At 28.3% G+C, this 17,327-nt stretch overlaps 2 protein-coding genes across 2 annotated transcripts; both read right to left on the bottom strand.

The window, feature by feature from the left end:
• Positions 1-7: 7 nt before the first annotated feature.
• Positions 8-1,555, bottom strand: LOC111415078 (phenoloxidase-activating factor 1-like). Its single transcript, XM_023046569.2, has 6 exons — positions 1,431-1,555; positions 1,038-1,367; positions 890-977; positions 638-837; positions 485-577; positions 8-433 (listed from the first exon to the last, which is right to left on the bottom strand). The coding sequence occupies exons 1-6, from the start codon at positions 1,501-1,503 to the stop codon at positions 120-122; spliced, it is 1,098 nt and encodes a 365-aa protein (XP_022902337.2). The 5' UTR covers positions 1,504-1,555; the 3' UTR covers positions 8-119.
• A 14,066-nt stretch (positions 1,556-15,621) lies between these two features.
• Positions 15,622-17,300, bottom strand: LOC139430536 (CLIP domain-containing serine protease HP8-like). Its single transcript, XM_071197651.1, has 5 exons — positions 17,145-17,300; positions 16,698-17,078; positions 16,542-16,632; positions 16,156-16,343; positions 15,622-16,093 (listed from the first exon to the last, which is right to left on the bottom strand). The coding sequence occupies exons 1-5, from the start codon at positions 17,221-17,223 to the stop codon at positions 15,681-15,683; spliced, it is 1,152 nt and encodes a 383-aa protein (XP_071053752.1). The 5' UTR covers positions 17,224-17,300; the 3' UTR covers positions 15,622-15,680.
• Positions 17,301-17,327: the final 27 nt, after the last annotated feature.

The raw sequence follows: 17,327 nt of genomic DNA on the forward strand, positions 1-17,327 counted from the left end.
ACTTGAATTGCATGCTGTGATAAAAGTGTTTATTCATCTAACAAAAAAACTACAAGTACAAAAGTGTAAAAAAGCATAAATAAATCATATACAACATTTAGAATCAAATCAATATTTTTCTATGGTTTTATGTTATCTAGAATCCAATTGATGTATTGTGTAACTTTAGTATACATAGCCGGTATTTTGTCTCTTCCGCAATATTCTGATCCAAAAGAAACAACACCAGCTTGAACCCATTTTATTTGCGCATCATCAACAGCCGTGTACATAATCGGACCACCACTATCACCTTTGCAAGAATCTTGACCATTTCTACCACCAGCGCAAAAGTGATTATCACTAATTGCAATTCTTAGACGCAATGCTTGTCGACACTGATTTATATGCATTAAAGGTAAGGTCACTTTTAATAAAATCGGACTTGGTTCGGCTAAAATCAGAAAATTATTAAATTTTTTTTTTATCGAAATTAAAAACTTACAAGTTTCGGTACGTCCCCAGCCAATTACGGTTAAATTGCCTAATTCCTTTAAAAGTGATTCCTTAATTGGTAAACACACCGGAGAAATACTTTCTGTAAATACACATTTTATATTAGTTATATTATAATAATTGATTGTTGTTGAATACTTACGGCTAAATTCAATGGGGTTTGGTAATCTTATTAAAGCGATGTCATTCTTTAAATTTATAGGCCTATATTGTTTATGGGCGATAATATCTTTTTTAGTGATGGAAATATCAATGTGTTTCGGAGCGCAAGTTGTTCGATTTCTATCAACTATGCAGTCCGGATTAGTTTCGAAGTTGTATTCACCTAATCTTACTCCAATTCTGTAATGAAATAAAAGTAAAATCTAAAAAAAAAGTCGTTATAAATAATTACATTGCGGTTCCGACGACACAATGAGCTGCAGTTAGAACGTATCTATTGTTGATAAGAGTTCCTGCACAACTAAATGGATATTTTTTATCTACAAACGAAAATAGGTTAAAAAAAATATAGGCAGAAAAATCAAAAACATTTTTGTTACCATTGTATCGTAAAGCGACTTGCCAAGGAAATTCAAACAAATCTGTTTGTTCCCCATTAGTAATTTTATGCCCAGCATAACTAACACCACACTCAGTTGGTAAAAGATCAGTATTTCTTTTTGTACTATCAACGCCGTTTTCTTCCACTGGTTTACTTGGACAACAAACCGAAATTATGCCGCTTTTATAAGAACAGATGTATTCAGCAACGCGTATTCTACCTGCCCTCGTTGATGCTAAATTGTTCAAAGTTTCACATTGCGAAAGTGGCCTGCAATCTCCAACTCCATTATCTGGAGTTCTACATCCAACATCATCAAAAACAAATCCTCATAAAAGAAAGAAAAATTAAAAAATTACTCTTGAAATATAATTAAAAATCGTTTACTTACTTTTTGCTCTAATACTGAACACTGGGATAATTAAAACTATAATAAAAGTAAATAGGGTGTAAAACTTAGACATGGTGGATGGTGTTGTTTGCAAAGCGTTGTGGTCAGAAATATGAGTGAAAAGCTACGAATGGGAGGATCTTTTATAGCGAGATACCTGTGGCGGTCCGTGACGATATCAGTGTGGCATTGCGTCACTACCAGCAAAGCGTTTTCCTCTGTCGATTTAATTTTAGCAACATTCATATGTTTATCTGCATGATTTTCCATGTATAATTCAAATTTAGATTTATATTATCTTTATTGTGAATCACTTTAGATTCATATAAATAATTTAAAATAAAATAAATTAATTAAACAATTATGTTATATCTTTATTAGTACATATTTAAACTTTTCATAATCATATACAAATAAAAATTGCCACGATTTTTTAATCCAATTATAAAAAGGGAATATTACATTAGTCACTCTTTAGGAAAATTGAATGACATAAATGAACATGTTGCGACCAGACTATAATTGATACACATTTTATTGCTAAGATAAGAAGTTTAGTATGAAAAACAAATTAAAAAATTCTCGTAAGATATTGTAAAATCTCAATAAATACGGGGATGTACTTCTTCGTAGTGTGACTAATACCACTATTATAACGATCATCATGTTTTTATTGCATTTTTCATACTTTTTTAAACCAAGCTTAGTCAGAGATCTCGAATATTAATTTGTTTTGAACAAAATTTCGGTTTTCTATGATATAAATTAGTAAAATTCTATGTATTATTTGATTGTTATATATCGTTTTAAAGAAGAAAGTTGAGGCTTTAAGATGGTATAAAACTCGTTTCTGGACCTTCAAGTATAAGGTTGTTATGATTGTTGAAACTTAACACTTTTTGTTTATGGTCAAAATTGTAACATTGTCTTCAAAAATTATTCTACCACTAAATTTTCCCTATAAAGTTCTTGAGTGATGATCACTATATAGAGGGGAAGCTTTAAGTTTTGACTCAGTATAAAAATTATTTCTTAATTTTCAGAAATAAATGAGGTACGAATTTTTGAAGTTCATAAATTATTTTGATTTAATACTTACATATAATTTATTTTTGAAGAATTTTTCAAATAAATTATTTAATTGTTATATATCGCTTTAAAGAAGAAAGTTGAGGCTTTAATATGATATAAAACTTGTTTCTGGTCTTTCAAGTATTAGCTTGTTATGATTGTTGAAACTTGACACTTTTTTTACAATATTATGATATGGTCAAAATTGTAACATTGTCTTCAAAAATTATTCTACCACTAAATTTTCCCTATAAAGTTCTTGAATGATGGTCACTATTCAGAGGGGAAGGTTTAAGCTTTCATTTAGTACAAAAATTATTACTTAATTATAATAACTAAATGAGGTACGAATTTTTAAAGTCCATAAATTGTTTTGATTTAGTACTTACATATAATTTATTTTCGAAAGATTTTTCAAATAAATTATTTAATTGTTATATAGCGTTTTAAAGAAGAAAGTTGAGGCTTTAATATGGTATAAAACTCGTTTCTGAACCTTCAAGTATAAGGTTGTTATGATTGTTGAAACTTAACACTTTTTGTTTATGGTCAAAATTGTAACATTGTCTTCAAAAATTATTCTACCACTAAATTTTCCCTACAAAGTTCTTGAGTGATGATCACTATATAGAGGGGAAGCTTTAAGTTTTGATTCAGTATAAAAATTATTTCTTAATTTTCAGAAATAAATGAGATACGAATTTTTAAAGTTCATAAATTATTTTGATTTAATACTTACATATAATTTATTTTTGAAGAATTTTTCAAATAAATTATTTAATTGTTATATATCGTTTTAAAGAAGAAAGTTGAGACTTTAATATGGTATAAAACTCGTTTCTGGACCTTCAAGTATAAGGTTGTTATGATTGTTGAAACTTAACACTTTTTGTTTATGGTCAAAATTGTAACATTGTCTTCAAAAATTATTCTACCACTAAATTTTCCCTATAAAGTTCTTGAGTGATGGTCACTATATAGAGGGGAAGCTTTACGCTTTGTTTCAGTATAAAAATTATTTCTTAATTTTCAGAAATAGATGAGGTACGAATTTTTGAAGTTCATAAATTATTTTGATTTAATACTTACATATAATTTATTTTTGAAGAATTTTTCAAATAAATTATTTAATTGTTATATATCGCTTTAAAGAAGAAAGTTGAGGCTTTAATATGATATAAAACTTGTTTCTGGTCTTTCAAGTATTAGCTTGTTATGATTGTTGAAACTTGACACTTTTTTTACAATATTATGATATGGTCAAAATTGTAACATTGTCTTCAAAAATTATTCTACCACTAAATTTTCCCTATAAAGTTCTTGAATGATGGTCACTATTCAGAGGGGAAGGTTTAAGCTTTCATTTAGTACAAAAATTATTACTTAATTATAATAACTAAATGAGGTACGAATTTTTAAAGTCCATAAATTGTTTTGATTTAGTACTTACATATAATTTATTTTCGAAAGATTTTTCAAATAAATTATTTAATTGTTATATAGCGTTTTAAAGAAGAAAGTTGAGGCTTTAATATGGTATAAAACTCGTTTCTGAACCTTCAAGTATAAGGTTGTTATGATTGTTGAAACTTAACACTTTTTGTTTGTGGTCAAAATTGTAACATTGTCTTCAAAAATTATTCTACCACTAAATTTTCCCTATAAAGTTCTTGAGTGATGATCAGTATATAGAGGGGAAGCTTTAAGTTTTGATTCAGTATAAAAATTATTTCTTAATTTTCAGAAATAAATGAGGTACGAATTTTTGAAGTTCATAAATTATTTTGATTTAATACTTACATATAATTTATTTTTGAAGAATTTTTCAAATAAATTATTTAATTGTTACATATCGTTTTAAAGAAGAAAGTTCAGGCTTTAATATGGTATAAAACTCGTTTCTGGACCTTCAAGTATAAGCTTGTTATGACTGTTAAAACTTAACACTTTTTGTTTATGGTCAAAATTGTAACATTGTCTTCAAAAATTATTCTACCACTAAATTTTCCCTATAAAGTTCTTGAGTGATGATCACTATATAGAGGGGAAGCTTTATGTTTTGATTCAGTATAAAAATTATTTCTTAATTTTCAGAAATAAATGAGGTACGAATTTTTGAAGTTCATAAATTATTTTGATTTAATACTTACATATAATTTATTTTTGAAGAATTTTTCAAATAAATTATTTTATTGTTACATATCGTTTTAAAGAAGAAAGTTGAGGCTTTAATATGGTATAAAACTCGTTTCTGGACCTTCAAGTATTAGCTTGTTATGATTGTTGAAACTTGACACTTTTTTTTGCAATATTAGGATATGATCAGAATTGTAACATTATTTTCAAAAATTATTCTACCACTAAATTTTCCCTATAAAGTTCTTGAATGATGGTCACTATTCAGAGGGGAAGGTTTAAGCTTTCATTTAGTACAAAAATTATTACTTAATTATAATAACTAAATGAGGTACGAATTTTTAAAGTCCATAAATTGTTTTGATTTAGTACTTACATATAATTTATCTTCGAAAGATTTTTCAAATAAATTATTTAATTGTTATATAGCGTTTTAAAGAAGAAAGTTGAGGCTTTAATATGGTATAAAACTCGTTTCTGAACCTTCAAGTATAAGGTTGTTATGATTGTTGAAACTTAACACTTTTTGTTTATGGTCAAAATTGTAACATTGTCTTCAAAAATTATTCTACCACTAAATTTTCCCTACAAAGTTCTTGAGTGATGATCACTATATAGAGGGGAAGCTTTACGCTTTGTTTCAGTATAAAAATTATTTCTTAATTTTCAGAAATAAATGAGGTACGAATTTTTAAAGTTCATAAATTATTTTGATTTAATACTTACATATAATTTATTTTTGAAGAATTTTTCAAATAAATTATTTAATTGTTATATATCGCTTTAAAGAAGAAAGTTGAGGCTTTAATATGATATAAAACTTGTTTCTGGTCTTTCAAGTATTAGCTTGTTATGATTGTTGAAACTTGACACTTTTTTTACAATATTATGATATGGTCAAAATTGTAACATTGTCTTCAAAAATTATTCTACCACTAAATTTTCCCTATAAAGTTCTTGAATGATGGTCACTATTCAGAGGGGAAGGTTTAAGCTTTCATTTAGTACAAAAATTATTACTTAATTATAATAACTAAATGAGGTACGAATTTTTAAAGTCCATAAATTGTTTTGATTTAGTACTTACATATAATTTATTTTCGAAAGATTTTTCAAATAAATTATTTAATTGTTATATAGCGTTTTAAAGAAGAAAGTTGAGGCTTTAATATGGTATAAAACTCGTTTCTGGACCTTCAAGTATAAGGTTGTTATGATTGTTGAAACTTAACACTTTTTGTTTATGGTCAAAATTGTAACATTGTCTTCAAAAATTATTCTACTACTAAATTTTCCCTATAAAGTTCTTGAGTGATGGTCACTATATAGAGGGGAAGCTTTAAGCTTTGATTTAGTATAAAAATTATTTCTTAATTTTCAGAAATAAATGAGGTACGAATTTTTGAAGTTCATAAATTGTTTTGATTTAATACTTACATATAATTTATTTTTGAAGAATTTTTCAAATAAATTATTTAATTGTTATATATCGTTTTAAAGAAGAAAGTTGAGGCTTTAATATGGTATAAAACTTGTTTCTGGACTTTCAAGTATAAGCTTGTTATGATTGTTAAAACTTAACACTTTTTGTTTATGGTCAAAATTGTAATATTGTCTTCAAAAATTATTCTACCACTAAATTTTCCCTATAAAGTTCTTGTGTGATGATCACTATATAGAGGGGAAGCTTTAAGTTTTGATTCAGTATAAAAATTATTTCTTAATTTTCAGAAATAAATGAGATACGAATTTTTAAAGTTCATAAATTATTTTGCTTTAATACTTACATATAATTTATTTTTGAAGAATTTTTCAAATAAATTATTTAATTGTTATATATCGTTTTAAAAAAGAAAGTTGAGGCTTTAATATGGTATAAAACTCGTTTCTGGACCTTCAAGTATAAGGTTGTTATGATTGTTGAAACTTAACACTTTTTGTTTATGGTCAAAATTGTAACATTGTCTTCAAAAATTATTCTACCACTAAATTTTCCCTATAACGTTCTTGAGTGATGATCACTATATAGAGAGGAAGCTTTAAGTTTTGATTCAGTATAAAAATTATTTCTTAATTTTCAGAAATAAATGAGGTACGAATTTTTAAAGTTCATAAATTATTTTGATTTAATACGTACATATAATTTATTTTTCAAGAATTTTTCAAATAAATTATTTAATTGTTACATATCGTTTTAAAGAAGAAAGTTGAGGCTTTAATATGGTATAAAACTCGTTTCTGGACCTTCAAGTATAAGGTTGTTATGATTGTTGAAACTTAACACTTTTTGTTTATGGTCAAAATTGTAACATTGTCTTCAAAAATTATTCTACCACTAAATTTTCCCTATAAAGTTCTTGAGTGATGGTCACTATATAGAGGGGAAGCTTTAAGCTTTGATTCAGTATAAAAATTATTTCTTAATTTTCAGAAATAAATGAGGTACGAATTTTTGAAGTTCATAAATTATTTTGATTTAATACTTACATATAATTTATTTTTGAAGAATTTTTCAAATAAATTATTTAATTGTTACATATCGTTTTCAAGAAGAAAGTTGAGGCTTTAATATGGTATAAAACTCGTTTCTGGACCTTCAAGCATAAGGTTGTTATGATTGTTGAAACTTAACACTTTTTGTTTATGGTCAAAATTGTAACATTGTCTTCAAAAATTATTCTACCACTAAATTTTCCCTATAAAGTTCTTGAGTGATGATCACTATATAGAGGGGAAGCTTTAAGTTTTGATTCAGTATAAAAATTATTTCTTAATTTTCAGAAATAAATGAGGTACGAATTTTTAAAGTTCATAAATTATTTTGATTTAATACGTACATATAATTTATTTTTCAAGAATTTTTCAAATAAATTATTTAATTGTTACATATCGTTTTAAAGAAGAAAGTTGAGGCTTTAATATGGTATAAAACTCGTTTCTGGACCTTCAAGTATAAGGTTGTTATGATTGTTGAAACTTAACACTTTTTGTTTATGGTCAAAATTGTAACATTGTCTTCAAAAATTATTCTACCACTAAATTTTCCCTATAAAGTTCTTGAGTGATGATCACTATATAGAGGGGAAGCTTTAAGTTTTGATTCAGTATAAAAATTATTTCTTAATTTTCAGAAATAAATGAGGTACGAATTTTTGAAGTTCATAAATTATTTTGATTTAATACTTACATATAATTTATTTTTGAAGAATTTTTCAAATAAATTATTTAATTGTTACATATCGTTTTAAAGAAGAAAGTTGAGGCTTTAATATGGTATAAAACTTGTTTCTGGTCTTTCAAGTATTAGCTTGTTATGATTGTTGAAACTTGACACTTTTTTTTGCAATATTAGGATATGGTCAGAATTGTAACATTATTTTCAAAAATTATTCTATCACTAAATTTTCCCTATAAAGTTCTTGAATGATGGTCACTATTCAGAGGGGAAGGTTTAAGCTTTGATTTAGTACAACAATTATTACTTAGTTATAATAAGTAAATTAGATACAAAATTTTTAAAGTCTATAAATTGGTTTGATTTAGTACTTACATATAATTTATTTTCGAAAGATTTTTCAAACAAATTATTTAATTGTTATATATCGTTTTAAAAAAGAAAGTTGAGGCTTTAATATGGTATAAAACTTATTTCTGGATTTTCAAGTATAAGCTTGTTATGATTGTTGAAACTTGACACTTTTTTTTGCAATATTAGGATATGGTCAGAATTGTAACATTATTTTCAAAAATTATTCTACCACTAAATTTTCCCCATAAAGTTCTTGAATGATGGTCACTATTCAGAGGGGAAGGTTTAAGCTTTGATTTAATACAAAAATTATTACTTAATTATAATAACTAAATGAGGTACGAATTTTTAAAGTCCATAAATTGTTTTGATTTAGTACTTACATATAATTTATTTTCGAAAGATTTTTCAAATAAATTATTTAATTGTTATATAGCGTTTTAAAGAAGAAAGTTGAGGCTTTAATATGGTATAAAACTCGTTTTTGGACCTTCAAGTATAAGGTTGTTATGATTGTTGAAACTTAACACTTTTTGTTTATGGTCAAAATTGTAACATTGTCTTCAAAAATTATTCTACCACTAAATTTTCCCTATAACGTTCTTGAGTGATGATCACTATATAGAGGGGAAGCTTTAAGTTTTGATTCAGTATAAAAATTATTTCTTAATTTTCAGAAATAAATGAGGTATGAATTTTTGAAGTTCATAAATTATTTTGATTTAATACTTAAATATAATCTATTTTTGAAGAATTTTTCAAATAAATTATTAATTGTTATATATCGCTTTAAAGAAGAAAGTTGAGGCTTTAATATGGTATAAAACTTGTTTCTGGATTTTCAAGTATAAGCTTGTTATGATTGTTGAAACTTGACACTTTTTTTTGCAATATTAGGATATGGTCAGAATTGTAACATTATTTTCAAAAATTATTCTATCACTAAATTTTCCCTATAAAGTTCTTGAATGATGGTCACTATTCAGAGGGGAAGCTTTAAGCTTTCATTTAGTACAAAAATTATTACTTAATTTTAATAACTAAATGAGGTACGAATTTTTAAAGTCCATAAATTGTTTTGATTTAGTACTTACATATAATTTATTTTCGAAAGATTATTCAAATAAATTATTTAATTGTTATATAGCGTTTTAAAGAAGAAAGTTGAGGCTTTAATATGGTATAAAACTTGTTTCTGGACTTTCAAGTATAAGCTTGTTATGATTGTTTAAACTTGACATCTTTTTTGCAATATCAGATTATGATCAAAATTGTAACATTATCTTCAAAAGTTATTCTACCACTAAATTTTCCCTATAAAGTTCTTGAATAGTGCTCACTATACAGAGGGGAAGTTTTAAGCTTTGATTTAGTACAAAAATTATTTCTTAATTCTCAAAAATTAATGAGATACGATACTTATATACAGGGTGTGTCAAATGTCTGGAATATAGCCAATAACTTCGCCATTTGTGGTTTTAAAGAAAACTGATTCAAATACAAGTTTCTTTATTAATCATGGCGCATTTTTTGGCGATATTTGCTTGTTTGTATTGTTTTTTGTTTCGTTGCTATGGCAACCAACGTTGTTATTTTAAATGGGATAATACAAAATGATATTTTTCAATTATCTGCAACGGTTTTAATTTGCAACCATTTTTGATGAAACTTGGTATATGCCCATTTCAAAAGGCGCTTAATGCAGTGGTGTACTCAGATTTTTTTAAAAAAATTCCTAATATGATTTCGTCATTTTTAGCACCTAAAAAGTGAAATAGTAGGCCTTGGCTTTTCTAAGAAAAATATGACTCTTTGTCCGAATGTACAGTTATTTATGGTCTACAATTCAAAAGAAAAATTGTCGAAATCGGATAATAAATACAAATTTTACGAGGGTGCTATTTTACACTGTATATCGTTTTAATCTTCGAGCGCGCGAAAATTTATGACAATTTTCGTTTTTATAATATATCTCTTCATATTATGCATTTGAAAGGATTAAACGCTAAAGTATTCGTGTAACTATGTATTCTGAACAAAAAAAAACTTTGAACTGCTGCAAAATGCAAATATAACCTGTCTCATCCAATTCACATTGGATGTAGTTTGTTAATGTTGTTAGATTTCAAAAGTGAATCCATTTCATTGATTTAATTTTATGTTTTTAACAATTATTTAATTAAATATTTTTACTCTAGCAAAATATGTATTTTATTAAAAGTAACGTATCAAAGTATTTCCTGCAAAAAGACGCCACGTGTGGCCTCTACCATAAATAAGGAAGCGATAGCTCGATAATTAAAAAAAGTTAATGCGAAGCTCTTATCATACAATTTATGACACGCGCCCGCGATTTCATGTTATAAAATTGAGCATGCCCGCCTGAATATTAAAGAAAAAAATCATACTCAGTAGGGTTTGAATAAAATTATACTGAGATGATGTATATGCTTAATTTATTTTTCTATACCAGGTTTCGGGCCCTGCCCGTCATCAGTAGAAATCGTCAGAAAACTTTTACAAAAGGTAAACATACATTAATGAAAACAAATATAAAAGATTTTAATAAAAAAATCGTAGCTTTAGCATGGTATAAAACTCGCTTCTGGACCGACAAATATAAGCTTTTTATGATTGATTAAACTTAACAATTTTTTTTTGTTTTTTGTAATGTCAAAATTGTACCGTTATCTTCAAAAATTATTTTACCACTAAATTTTCCCTATAAAGTTCATGAGTGATGGTCACTATTCAAATGAGAAGCTTTAAGCTTCCAATTTAACAAGTATTGCAATATTAGATTATGATCAAAATTGTCAAACCTTAATCCAACTCAAACTTTTAGCACATTTTAAATATGTTTTGTTTAATTCATCTGGAAGAGGAAAAATTAATATGGCGTTGTTACTTTACATAACAAGGTTTTAAAAATTTTAATAAATTTCGTAACATTTATTAAGACGATTAACGACAAGATGAAAATTACATTGAAATTATAAAAAATGTAGGTATTCGTTAAGAATTAAAAATATTTTATATAACATTTCTTAAGAAATTCTTAACAAACACTAGTAGCTAACTGGTGTGCGTGAAAGAAAATTCCAATAACGCCAGAATATAATAGCTACCAATAATTAATCATCACATTTTTACGACCGCCACGCCAGACAAATTGACGCACTCCAAAGATAATCGCAACAAAGGAAACGATTGTGCAACTCCAATACACGAAAACCTAGAAACAAGAGAAAACACGCAAAGCGGCATAATAATATTTCCGACCCAGTCTGTCTGAATGGAATTAATTAATGACCGCTAATAATAGCGCGTTGTTTACGTGCGAACCACAACGGTTGATAGCGAGTCTGTTTCTATTTTTAAATATTTACCTACGTCAATTCTGTGATTAAAACCTAAATTCTTTCAGAATATCCCAGATGCACTTTTCATATTCTCTTGCAAACCGTTGACCACAAATTAAATACAGACGTCATGACACTGTTTCGAAACCTGTTTGGCTGAGAGCTTAATAAGTTTTTCATTTTTTTCAGCCACCTGCCTTATGACGTATAAAGGTGTACGGCTTAGTGGGCGATGGCCGAAGGAGGAATTCCGTGGCGTAACATTACGTTGTGACGACACGGACGACGCCTTTTAGCCTTGCTTATAAAAGTAGCTTGTATTTCCCTTTACCCACACTTAGTTTACAAACAATCCATAAGAACATCAATGCCTCGTGCTGCTTTATTATCTTTGATGGGTTCTGGTTTCCTTGGTTGAAGAAGATATTTACGATAACTATCATCAAAATGATTTTTGAAGACTGTGATAATTCAAATTTTTGGTGGAAGAACTCAATTATCTTCAAAGGATACTGGAAAAAGGTATATTTCATATACAATTCTTGAAGATGAGGATATCCAATGGAAAAAATCGAAAATAGTTAAATACTTCGACAAAAATTAAATTTGGATTAAGAAGGAACGTACTAAGGAAATGGGTATTTGGACAAAACAATTCTTTGGAAATTGGTTGTTATTAACAAAGACGATATAATGGATATTATTATTTATTACTATTAATTTATTATTTATTTATGTATAAATATTTATACGTATCGGATCTTTGAACGAAACCATTTTGTGGGATATTTATTTATTCGAAATGATTAAATAAAACAATTGTTTTTATAAACTTTTATTTGTCCATATTATTATTACACTACTTTCAAGTAACTATAAATAAAAATTTTCCAAAGATATTTGTTCCTGAAAAAATAAAAATATTTGTTAGCAAAACCTTTGTATTTTCTAAGTAACAATAATTGTTGCTAACTGTATTTACTCGTTATTCAAACAATTTGTTTAATCAACTAGGAAATAATAAAAAATGTTTGAAATTTTTTAAATGAACTTAAAATATTCTTAATTTAAAGTTGTTTGAAAAAGTGTTTAACGATTCAGGTAAAATTTTACAATCATCTTCAGAAACAAGTTTGAAGTGAACATTTATTAATAAAAATGTATTAATTCTTTTTTGAATTTTTATAACAGTGCAAGTTAATTAGAACTAACTAAACTAGAACTAGAAATATTCGGCTTTAGCCGTCTTAAGAGACGCATGGCTAAACTCGATTGTTTCTAGTACTAGATCTAGTATTAGTTCTAATAGCTAGAATTAACACATACACTTTCATTAGAACTAACATTCGGGTTTCGCCGTCTTGAGAGATATATGGCTAAAGCTGAATACCGTATTTTCTCGAATCTTATCCGCGCTCGAATCTAATCCGCACCCCGATTTTAAAAATGCATAGTGGTAAAAAAATTTAGTTTGCGAATGTAATCCGCATCTTTCTTTGAGCAATTCGACAACACCAAAACGATGCGATGCTTGTTGTTAACCATAAATATATATTTTTTCTGTTGACTGACGCTGATGCACCTAAAGAAACCTTGCTTACGACGAGTTTTTATTAGACTAGACTTTAAATTTACCAAGCCAGAAAAAATTGGAAAATAATTATAATTTTAAAAATAAATAGTAATGCCTAGCACGAATTCCGTTCATATACTGCCCTCGTAGTAGCTCGAACGTGGTGTGTGCTTAATTATACGTATAATAGCGTAATTATAAAAAAAAGTAGCAAAAATCTAAGAGGTTCTTCTATACAGCAGACATGTTATTAAGTTAGCGTTAAGGAAATCGAAAAGCTAGTACAATTTTTGCTGTTAATGAAAGTAACGTTGCGGCTGTTGCGGAAAGACAAGGTAGCTATTGCAGACTGTGAGGCATCGTGCAAAAAATTTACCGGGCCAACGAAGAGACGATTTCATGAAATTGACGAGGCAGTTTTCTAGTTCTCTCAAGAAAAACGAAAGGAGGGACTAAAAAATTTTTAATACTAGCAAAGGTTGGATTATGGGATTTATGCGCCGAATGGTGTTATCGTTGAGGCGCAGAACTACAATTTCCCAAAAGCTCCTAATGATTTTCAAGAAAATTTCAATTTGTCTCAAACTGTGAATGCCGACGAAATGGCAGTATATCTGGATATGCCACATAATTACACACTGGAAAGGAGAGGTGTGCGGGAAATTTCTTTATAAACGAGTGGTTGCGAAAAATTGCGCATAACATTGATGCGCAGAGTGATAGGGAAAAATTGCTGTCATTATTAATACTGGGAAAAAAACCATTCTGAAATCTGAAAGACTTCCTGAATGACGTTCTAGTTAGGGCACAACAAAAAGGATGGATAATGGAAAAGCTGATGATGGAATGATTAAGACAAGTATGGAGTCTTAGACCAGGAGGATTATTAAATAAGGATATTAATTAATCATAGACTGGTTGCCCTTGTTTAGACTTCTTGTCATAATAATAATACCTGGTGGTATAACATCCATACTACAACCTGTGTATGTATATGTATATTAACAAACTCGAGAATTAACAAAACCGGGAGCAATTAAAGGAGCTTCTGAACTTGTTCAGTGAGTGTAGGCGACATGGAAAACGATCCCTGAAAACAATATTATAACATCATTTAAGAAGTTTTGTATAATCCGAATTGATCTATATTGATCCGAAGATGACGTAATATGGGAAGAACATGATACATAAAAATGTAAATATCGTTCTAAAAGCTTTAATAAAGTGTTATTGTTATAATCTGATTTTATTTTACTATTTTCCAAATTGCAACTATACGACTGCGAATCTAATCCGCACCCGATTGTAATCCGCATTTGATATTAGAGCACATAAAATTTGTAAAAAAGGTGCGGATTACATTCGAGAAAATACGGTATTTCTAGTTTTAGGCCTAATATTAGTTGTAATGATACTGAAAGTGTTAATTCTAGTTATACATGAAAACACAAACTTTAAGGGTCGAAAATGAAAACTTGGTGCATGATCAGCAGAAGTGTATTGGTAATACTTAGAGAAAAGATTCAGATGTCACACCCTTAATACTCTTAATCTCACAAATTCTTTGATAATGAACAATGAAAATCATGCGGTATTAAACAGTAATTTCTTCTTTTCGCAGTGTGAATAAAGCTGTAGATGAAGCTTCTTTCTGTTGTTGCACTCGAAGCAGGCAGTATCTTGACCCTTCCACCATACAACCGGATGTAGTTTTTTAAAACACGGATTTTAAAACATATAATTTTCCAAATAATCCTTCTTTAGATCGATAAAGGGCCAATTCTGCCATTACCTCTGCCCCTTGTATTTGTTCTTCTCTATTAAGATGAATTCCACACATTATTCTTCGGTTTTATCACAACTTTGTTTTTACCATCCATTAATCCCGCATCTGCCCTGCCATATTTCACATAACAATAATTTACGTCTGTGGGATTCCCGAACCGTCTGAACTTTATCAGGATCAACACAGAGTGCGTGGTGGTGGCTATGCGCGATGAGAAAATTACCTCTGGGAATTTTCTAGTGGAGAACATTTTCGTTTTTGAGAATATTTTTATGAGAATCTTTACCTGCGATTTAATTGCGGTAGCAGTCGACTGCTTCGTATAACCGACTTAACATTTATTTGTTTATTTACTTGAATATATAAATATATTTAACTTCAGTTCTGTAGGAGCAGCTATAATTTTCTTATAAGGTGAGTCACAACTTTTCGACAGTTTCTCGACCGGGTTTTTTATTAATTATACAAAAAAGATACTGGAACAAAAATATTAGGACTCAAACAAAATATTACAATAATATTTTGTTTTACTTACAGTTTTGTTGTTGAATTAATTTGCATCTTATATTGTTATTATTCAACAATAAATTTAAGCTATTGTCGCTTAAACCTATTGTTGTCTAGGTATATTTTTAAGTTTAATTTTTACCCGATTTTAATGTTAACCAAAAACATCATTGACTCATCTTACTCTTCAATTTCGATTTTTAAAGAAATTTATTTTATTATAGTGATTTTTTTCGTATCATTTATTGATTCAAGTACATATTTATAATTTAAATAACTTAAAAATTTACGTTTTCATATTACTTAAAATCCAATCCATATAATACGCAACGTTTGTATAAACTCCAGGTTGACCATCAGTTCCGCAATGTTTTGGACCATAAGAAACAATTCCATGTTGAATATATCTCAATCTTCCGGCGTGTTTAGCTACCGTTTGAAGAGGTCCTCCACTATCACCACCGCAAGAATCTCTCCCTTTAAAACCGCCGGCACAAATTTGATCGTAACTCACTGAATAGTATTTTTCACTCATTTTTCGACATTTTTCTATCGGTATTATAGGAATCGTTGTTTTTTGTAGGAAATTGCTTTTTAAACCGTTTTCTGTTAATCCCCAGCCACAAACTGTCGCAAATTTCCATTCGAGATTCATTATAGAGAGATCCCCGGTAGGAAGACAAATTGGTTGAATGTTCTCTTAAAAATAAATTAAGTTATAATTATTAAAGTAATGATTATTAATTAATTTTTTGAGTTACTTTGAGAAATATTTGCTTCCGTTGCCAATCTAATTAAAGCAACATCGTTTTCGAAAGTTTCAGCGACATATTTTGGATGAACCATTATTTCTTTTGGTCTAATATCTTGTGTCGGCTTGGAACATCTTCCTGTTACATCGCAGTCTAATTTTGTGTCAGTGTTATGCTCGCCAAGTCTTATACCGACTCTGTAATCGTTACAACAAATTGCACAACGTTATATTATTATGGAGATTATAAGAATGCGTCGATAAATAACAACTACCTGAATATTTTAAGAAATAAACCGCTAACTTTAAATTCCAAGATATATCATTCAGAAGCCTTTTCGCAGAAGGATCAAATGACTAATACAATTTAATTATCTATGCAAAATATATACTCACATTGTTAAATTGTTATAAATGCAATGTGCTGCTGTCAGGACATAATATTTATTAATTAAAGTTCCACCACATCGAAATTCAATTCCTTCACCTTTCAAATTAAAAAAAAATTATTTAAGTAATCCGTTATTATATTATTGTAAATTTTAATTTTACCAGTTTCATAAGCTATAAGAGCCATCCAAGGAAATTCTTCAAGTGATGTCTCATTACCAGATGTGATTCTGTATCCTTGGCTTATTGGACCGCAGATGTTGTTTGGAAGTAATTGTAAATTTGTGTGGTTGGTCACGTTAGGAGGCGGAAAATAACTTCTTCCGATTGGGATGATCGATGTTTTTGGTTTTGATGACGTATTCATCCTTCGAAAGCAACATACTTTTGGTACTTCACCAACGAAACCGCACTGATGTTCTCTTATTAATTTTATGACATATCGTGGTCGAGGTATATCAGTTTTGCTGAGCAATTCCGCGAATAGGGGACATTTCCTTATTTGTACGCACGTATCTCCTCGCGGAGCTTTACAAACTTTATCTAAAATTATAACATTTATAATCTTACTCAATTACACTAATTAATAATCAAATTTATTTTACTCACCAAATTTTCCAAACTCTATGGAAAAATCAATCGTAAATAACAATAACACGAGTAATATGATATTAACTTTACCCCACATTTCCACAGTTTTAATATGTTATTAAAACACACCATTATTATTATTAAAGAGATTTAACAATTTTACCTTACAGCCATGTTTAGAATTCGTTTTTGCTTAAACAG

The sequence above is a fragment of the Onthophagus taurus genome, chromosome 7 (assembly GCF_036711975.1).
Source record: "Onthophagus taurus isolate NC chromosome 7, IU_Otau_3.0, whole genome shotgun sequence".
NCBI lineage: Eukaryota > Metazoa > Arthropoda > Insecta > Coleoptera > Scarabaeidae > Onthophagus > Onthophagus taurus.

Excerpts from the sequence above, each read along its gene's own strand:
- LOC111415078 (XM_023046569.2), bottom strand. The coding sequence starts at position 1,503 with ATGTCTAAGTTTTACACCCTATTTACTTTTATTATAGTTTTAATTATC. Across the intron at positions 1,368-1,430 it reads GTTCAGTATTAGAGCAAAAA|GATTTGTTTTTGATGATGTT; the intron begins GTAAGTAAACGA and ends TTCTTTTATGAG. Across the intron at positions 434-484 it reads CTGGGGACGTACCGAAACTT|CCGAACCAAGTCCGATTTTA; the intron begins GTAAGTTTTTAA and ends TTCTGATTTTAG.
- LOC139430536 (XM_071197651.1), bottom strand. The coding sequence starts at position 17,223 with ATGTGGGGTAAAGTTAATATCATATTACTCGTGTTATTGTTATTTACG. Across the intron at positions 16,344-16,541 it reads ATTTATAACAATTTAACAAT|AGTCGGTATAAGACTTGGCG; the intron begins GTGAGTATATAT and ends TAACGATTACAG. Across the intron at positions 16,094-16,155 it reads GGAAGCAAATATTTCTCAAA|AGAACATTCAACCAATTTGT; the intron begins GTAACTCAAAAA and ends TTTATTTTTAAG.